At 42.4% G+C, this 7,145-nt stretch overlaps 2 protein-coding genes across 4 annotated transcripts; one reads left to right on the top strand and one right to left on the bottom strand.

Annotated features, from left to right (window-relative positions):
- The first annotated feature begins 656 nt into the window (after positions 1-656).
- higd2a (HIG1 hypoxia inducible domain family, member 2A) lies at positions 657-1,953 on the top strand. Its single transcript, XM_088387721.1, has 2 exons — positions 657-888; positions 1,575-1,953. Exons 1-2 carry the CDS (start codon positions 696-698, stop codon positions 1,739-1,741), a joined length of 360 nt encoding a protein of 119 aa, XP_088243847.1. The 5' UTR covers positions 657-695; the 3' UTR covers positions 1,742-1,953.
- A 107-nt stretch (positions 1,954-2,060) lies between these two features.
- Positions 2,061-6,404, bottom strand: cltb (clathrin, light chain B). Of its 3 annotated transcripts, none has more exons than XM_088387699.1 (6): positions 5,999-6,404; positions 5,429-5,475; positions 5,089-5,106; positions 4,884-5,001; positions 4,681-4,792; positions 2,061-2,870 (listed from the first exon to the last, which is right to left on the bottom strand). In XM_088387699.1, the coding sequence occupies exons 1-6, from the start codon at positions 6,162-6,164 to the stop codon at positions 2,699-2,701; spliced, it is 633 nt and encodes a 210-aa protein (XP_088243825.1). In that variant the 5' UTR covers positions 6,165-6,404; the 3' UTR covers positions 2,061-2,698. The 3 variants fall into 3 exon arrangements, with proteins under 3 accessions (XP_088243825.1, XP_088243816.1, XP_088243835.1); XM_088387690.1 differs by having other exon boundaries at positions 5,089-5,112; XM_088387709.1 differs by lacking the exon at positions 5,089-5,106 and having other exon boundaries at positions 5,999-6,402.
- Between the last annotated feature and the right edge of the window lie 741 nt (positions 6,405-7,145).

Below are 7,145 nucleotides of genomic sequence, written 5' to 3' on the forward strand. Positions count from 1 at the left end.
CACAAAAAATTCGAAATGCTACATCAGTCTCAATTTTTATAACATTCAAGTGATTTTTTTTTTTTTTTTTTTAGTACTAAAGGACAAAGTTTTGTGGTAAGCACTAATTATATCACTTTTTAACCATACTACATTGTCATGTTTCTATTTATTTTTCTGTCTTTCTTAACGTTTTACACTCAAACTACAAATGTTTAATGAGGGAAAAATAATTGCACTTGTTTTTTTCTTTAATTCTCTCTGAGTGTGCCTATTTACATGAAAAAAATCTAAAAGTTCAAAAAACAAGTCACCCTTTGCTAAACAAAAGTTTTCGGGTGCGGGTTTTTCCGAGTGAAATGGCTATCGTGCATACAAGGTCCACATACTGTATTGTTTCAATAGCGACATAGTGTCGATATCAGTATTTGGATCAATCCGCCTACCACTCCCATGTGACTAGCACGCACTTTATCCTCACTAGTAGGACAACTAGTGAAGTTCTACACCTAAACTGGTATACTTATCTAATAGTCATAGTAGCACGCAATTGTCATCCCGTGCACATTTTTGCCTCAGTCGTAAAATGTGCAACATGTTCAACTTGTTTGACATGTCGCCCACATTTAAGACTATTATTGTGAAGCGTGATGCGGAAGTCAGAGCGGAAGAGTGGCTGTTTAACTTGCAAGCTTCCGCTTCCACGATAAGCAAACATGGCGGCGTCCGCAACTCCAGTTATAGCTGACCAAGCGCCAACAACTTCGGCGTCGGGAAGAGGGAACATCCCGTTTGACTTCTCGCAGCCTCCCATCATAGAGGGCTTCAACCCTTTGCCGAGGGTCAAAGATGAAACTTTTAAGGAAAAGTTCTTGAGGAAAACCAAGGACAACCCGTTCGTCCCTATAGGTGAGTTACACAAGCTCTGCCATGTATCATCGAAATAATTTGTGTTTTCATTTAATCATACTCGGCGTCAAGCGCAACGATCAAGCCATTAGTCAAGACGTAGAACCTTGCTCTTCCAAAGTCGATCAAATTACTCGTTTTTCTGTTAAACTGAAAGCTTCTACCGCAGTTAATGTATGCGACCACTCTGTTGCTAATTTTAGCCACCAGGGGTCACACTGGCATGGCATGATGGAACGTTTTCTCAGGGCGGAACTTATTTTTCATTTTTTTAAAATATTTTTGTCGTAAAAGTGTTTCTATACTTTTCTAAACTGCCATTCTGAGGAAACTACTGCGTTCCTCATAGTATGCTTGAATTAGATACAAATTTGGGTTGAGGCATATGGACTGATATTTGTCAGAAAATAAATCTGATAATCGTTCTACCAAAAATTGTCCGGTTCTTGATTTAAAGATATTGTCCGGTTAATCGGAATCGAATAAATTAACTTATTTCATCCCTCAACGCTTACGGCGGAAATAGACATCATTTACAGGCATTTGAACGTTTGACAGCCGCCGACACGAGACTTGTGTACCAAATCAGTAAGACATGCTGCATCATTCTAATGTCCTGTTCACTGATACCTACGGAAGTAATTAATACATGCTGAGCCAATGCCACTTTTTTGTGCGTCGCCCAGGTTGTTTGGCGACAGCGGGAGCGCTGATGTATGGCCTGCGAGCGTTCCACCAGGGCAAAACCAGGCAGTCGCAGTTGTTGATGCGTGGCCGCATCTTTGCCCAAGGCTTCACCGTCGTTGCCATTGTCGTCGGTGTTGTTGCCGCTGCACTCAAACCCAAAGAGTGAGGAAGAGGCGGCACCGCAAATGCACTATATTCTGTCCGCAGAGAAAAATAAGACTGTTTGAAGGAAGCTCAAAATGCGGTGTGTCTATATAATATCCAAGTGTCTATCAGTAGGACGGCGTTATTTGGAAAGATTCAAATTAGGCTTACGAACTGTGCTACATTACCCCTGCTTTGATGTTATTAAAATGATTCAACAGGTAACTTTGGAAATACGTCTCATGAAAGATTAATTTTAAATGTATTTCTATACGGCCATACAGAAGGAAGGTCACTTACTCTACAGGCGACAAAGCTGTGACAAAATGGAAAGATGCAACTACAAGTAATTCATTTTTTTTATTGACCAATTCTAAACATTCGCTTTCCTTGGGTTTCATCATATCCAAATAGGCAACATGTGAAAGAATTTTTAAGTGACAGTCGATTGCAGCATATAAAATGTGGGTGAAATGAGAAAGCAACTCAATCCTTCAAATTCTCAATTTGGATACAGTAACGTTTCTTGGTTGGGGATTATTTTTGCTGCTGCTTTGAAATGCTTTTCAGTGTAAAAGATGACATCTAACCCGTATTGGCTTAAAACAATCATTCCAAAGTTGGCGATTCTACATTACTCAGAGGCATATGTGGTTACAATCTACATGTGTGCATATATATATATATATATATATGGACACTCAAAATGTTGGCAGAGGCATGCATTAAAACTGTCCAAAAATCATCATAACTTAAAAAGGGTAACAAATGGCTAACCTACTGTAACAATGTCCTGATAAAACAAATTAACAATTGAACGGTTCATGTTCCCACAAGTGTGAGAGTTCAAACATGTAGGCATCAAGAAAGGTGGTAAGGTTCTATCCTGCGTCGTGGGAGTTTTCTGCAAAAACAGGTTTACAAACATTTTGTGGTGTGACAAGTGAAAAGGCAAAAGTCGTGCGAGCGATAGAGCCTCCTAGCGGACAAGAGGGCTCTGTTTGAGCGAGATGAGTACTGAGCGCATCCGAGACACGTCCTTTGCCTGCTTGTTGGTCTTGGGGTTGAAGTCGCACAGGTGGGCCACGCGCTCCCATGCTGATGTGGGGCCATCGCCCTCGCTCTCGGCCAGGAAAGCCTCCTCCGATGCTCTGTGGGCGGGAGGCTCCGTGTTAACACGTAACTTTTAACATACAGCTCACGTCATGCCACACTTGCAGGACGAACATGTAAAACCCAAACCTCGCAACTGAAGATTTTGATTTGTTTCAGAAACAGCGGTCATTAGCTCGACATATGTGTTATAGATGACTGCTACATTTCTAAAATGGGGGCAGGGTGTGTGTGTTTTTGGAGGGGGGTGCTCCGTGTGAGAGGGACTAAAGAGGTGCCGGAGGAGGCATCCAACATTGAAAGGCATAATAATTCTAAACCTACACAAAGCCTATTAGATCAGAGTCAGGCTGTTTGTAGAAAGCCTTGTCGGCAATCCTTAGTAGACAGGCAAGGCCAAGTAAGCAGGAAAGAGAAGGAGACAGAGAGAAGAGTGTCAGTCACACAACAGATAAACATGTTAAAACTCAACTACTACTAAAAGAGGGACAGTCAAGCAAATGACAATGAAGTAGTGAACAGACAAGTGGGGAAAACACAAGCAATACTTTGTCAGACTTGGGCAAAGTCTGTAGGAACGTGTGAAAGAAAGACATGTTAGAGTCACAAGTGGGTGGTGGTGGGGGTCAAAATTGATAATGATATGTATATACTATAATAACAAAAACAAGCAGTTATGTTACTAACCTTTTGACAGAATGACTGCAGTGTGTGTCTAACTCATACTGCAGTGTATATTTTAAACAGGGGTGAATGATTTTGCAAACATATGTGGGTACATCACATCGACTTTTCATGTTTCAAGAAACAATAATATGCAAACATGTGGACTGCACTTCTTAAGTACTAAACCTATCTAGATACTATAAATATATATAAGTAGAAGAAAATAAGCCTACTGACCGAAATAAACTTTTTTTTCCCTTCCAAGTTGCAGCTTTTGCAATTTGAAAATTGCATTCAATAACATTGCAATGTCAATTTGAATTGGATTTTATTGTTCTTCATTGTGGGACCTGCCAAACCTTTGCTGGAGTCATGGCTGTATTTTCCATATTACAATTTAAAACCAAAACACCAGTAGTATTTTTTGTGTGGTTTTATTTCATGAATGGAAGCGGAGAGGCTGGATGGAGAAGCTTCTTTAGACTAGCAGCGTGGAAAGAACTTGCCATGTCGTAGTGATCACAACAGCCAATTGTTTAAAGTGCAAAGCAACCTCACGACTGAAGAGTCAGCGCTCGCGTGTTCTGGTAAATTTCCATGAAAGCTCCTTTACATTTTGTACTTAGTTAATTCTCTTTTCATTATTATAACTGAGCAGCGCTGTGAGAGTGTCTTCGCCACAGAGTGAGGTGACATATTTTAACTTCCATCCATCCATTTTCTGAACCGCTTAGTCCCCACGGGGGTCGCGGGCGTGCTGGAGCCTATCCCAGCCGTCATCGGGCAGTAGGCGGGGGACACCCTGAACTGGTTGCCAGCCAATCACAGGGCACACAGAGACAGACAACCAATCGCACTCACACTCACACCTAGGGACAATTTGGAGTCTTTAATCGGCCTACCAAGCATGTTTTTGGAATGTGGGAGGAAACCGGAGTGCCCGGAGAAAACCCACGCGGGCCCGGGGAGAACATGCAAACTCCACACAGGGAGGGCCGGAGGTGGAATCGAACCCGCACCCTCCTAACTGTGAGGCGGACGTGCTACCCAGTGTGCTACCCAGTGCGCCACCGAGCCGCCCATATTTTAACTTAATTATGCAAAAGACATTTTATTATTGATGCCTACATCCGGTGTCGTTGGCATGCCAACGGGTGGACGGACATGCCGGATACTACTAACCTGTTGTTGGCCTTGTTCTTCTCCATCTGCTCGCTTTGGTGCACGTGCCAGTCTTCCAGCTCTTTCTTGGCCTTCTCTCTCCACTCTGCTTCTGCCTCCTTGGATGCTGAGTCTTTCAGGCGCACCACAACCAAAGAAACCCCAATTTGCTACATACTGACTCAAGTGTGAAGCATAATGTGATCAGTGAGTGGCAGACTCACCTAAAGCTTCGAGGCGTGCTTTCTGTTCCTGCCGCCACTTGCGTAGACTTTCTGGCTCTTGCCTCTGAATATCCACCTGTGCGATGGCTGCATAGTTGTCCGTGGGACCGTTCGACTCCTTCCAAACGACAGGAAATGTGTTGGTTATGAGAGCGATCACATGAAAACAATTTGCTCTAGTTTTAAAAATAAATAAAAAAATCACCTGTATTGCTGCGTAGGACTGGGGCTCATTCGGGAAAATTTCCAAGACAACAATTCCAAGAGTGCGAAAAATCTTATTGAATTTGAATTCAAGGATAACCAAATTCATCCACCACTATTAACACCCCAAAAGACATGTCTTGTTTATTTGACAGTTTAGGTGACCGATACCTGGTGAAACAACTACGCTACATGGTGACTGAAGAATTAGAAATAATTGATGTCATTCGAGGGCAACTCCACCCCAACTAAATCCAACTTTAGAAGCTTTTTAGATTAAAGACAGTCCCTTTACCTCGACTCATAAACACGTACGCCGTTATTCTTCTTGCTTAACTCACCTGGAACAGATCCCCGTTCACTGTGGCGGGTTCCTCTCCAAAAGGGTCTAACATCATGACAAAACAAAATCAAACATTAAAATGGCACTTTTTGAAGAGTGTTCGGTGTTACTTAATTGCTGCACTGGCCCAGTCTCTCTTGTTATAGTGACAAGTCATGCAAAAAAATGCTGCAGCACCTGTTTGGTCTGTTGAAGACTTCCGGGTTGAGTTGACGTAAAGACAACGTTCTTACTCAACTAAAATTCTTTAGATTGTGTACGATAAAAAAAGCGGGGGTGAACGATATGACGCTTACACGACTTGAGTAGACGGTATCGCTTTTTGAATGGAGCTATTAAACTAGCATTGATGCTATTAGGCTAACCGGCTAAAGTATTATAAATGTCTAGATTATCACCGTAGCTTGTTAACGTTATAGTAGTAAACATGACTGCTACGATTGCTCGCCATTTCGGCGAGCAGTTTAATTATCTATCAAAGTGGAGCTTTCATGTTCGCTCAGTGAGCCAGCAGGGCTATGTTAGCTTTCGTTAGCTCTAGCTGTTAGCTGAGCTTTTGGAAACTTGCCGTAGTTGCTCGTCGGTAGCACCGGGGGCTCTTCTTGGCTTTCCACCTCGTCCAGCACCCCAAAACCTTCGTCGTCGTTCTCTATACCCGCAATCTCACTCTCCTGCTGCGCTAAAAAGGCGGCGGCCGGGTCCTCTTCTGTCAGATGCACTCCGTTGTCAGCCATCTTTAACTAAAGTGTTGCCTTGAAGTTTAACTAAGCTTAATGTGTGTTATCAAGGCAAACAAACCTTTGTTTAATCACTAGCGGCCCAGCAACCGAGCGACTGATGGATGTTTAACCTGTAATAGCAGCGACAGCGCTGAAAGTCAAATCGACATTCGATAAAGCAACCAGCAACTTTGTGCCCTCACTGATGATGATTCATGTTTTCTCCACTTGATTTAATAATCGACGATGGAAACGTCCAGTCACATAGCTACCATATCCTGATATGCAGTTCCATCTGCTGGCCACCATTTGTATTGCAGCCAAATTTTGTGCTTTAATTTGTCGTCAACCTTTTTGGAACGGAAAGTCACTTGATAGTACTCATAAATCCCAAACCTCAGTTTGATACACAAATCACCTTTATGTTATTACAAACGTAATGATATTTCACTCACCCGAAGACACTGACCATGTTAATGATTTTTCATAAGTAATTAACAGTATTGATAGAACAGATGATAATCGGTGTGCAACACTTGATCGTTAGACATTTTTGCAAGTGTTTATCTTGATCGCTTCGATGACCTTAAGAAAAATGACACACACATGCACGCATGCACGCACACACACATGCAAGTATTGTTTTCTGTGTTTTAACTGTAGTGGTTGCCATGATATAACTCAGTATCACCCCACTGATGGAATGAATATGCTGTATCCTTCAAAGGCCGGATTTGAAGGCCACATGCCATCATTTCAGGTATACTCCATCCGCACGCCTATGTTTAATTAAACGCAGTCCGCGAGCCTTCAAATCTGGTCTTCGTTTCAATGGAGACAGGCCCTGGGCGAAGGCTGCTTCAGAGCAAACTTTCCTCCTCTATGCTACGACGCCGACTACTACTACTACCAGTACTACTACTACTACGACGGCTATTACTACTACTACTGCTGCTGCTACTACTACTACTTCTACTACTACTATTACTATTATTA

This window comes from Syngnathus floridae, chromosome 1 (assembly GCF_059516105.1).
Source record: "Syngnathus floridae isolate MCC-2025c chromosome 1, RoL_Sflo_1.0, whole genome shotgun sequence".
NCBI classification, from domain to species: Eukaryota; Metazoa; Chordata; class Actinopteri; order Syngnathiformes; family Syngnathidae; genus Syngnathus; species Syngnathus floridae.

Excerpts from the sequence above, each read along its gene's own strand:
- cltb (XM_088387690.1), bottom strand. The coding sequence starts at position 6,164 with ATGGCTGACAACGGAGTGCATCTGACAGAAGAGGACCCGGCCGCCGCC. Across the intron at positions 5,476-5,998 it reads GCTACCGACGAGCAACTACG|ACCCTTTTGGAGAGGAACCC; the intron begins GCAAGTTTCCAA and ends TCATGATGTTAG. Across the intron at positions 4,793-4,883 it reads AGCACGCCTCGAAGCTTTAG|ACTCAGCATCCAAGGAGGCA; the intron begins GTGAGTCTGCCA and ends TGCGCCTGAAAG.
- higd2a (XM_088387721.1), top strand. The coding sequence starts at position 696 with ATGGCGGCGTCCGCAACTCCAGTTATAGCTGACCAAGCGCCAACAACT. Across the intron at positions 889-1,574 it reads CAACCCGTTCGTCCCTATAG|GTTGTTTGGCGACAGCGGGA; the intron begins GTGAGTTACACA and ends TGCGTCGCCCAG.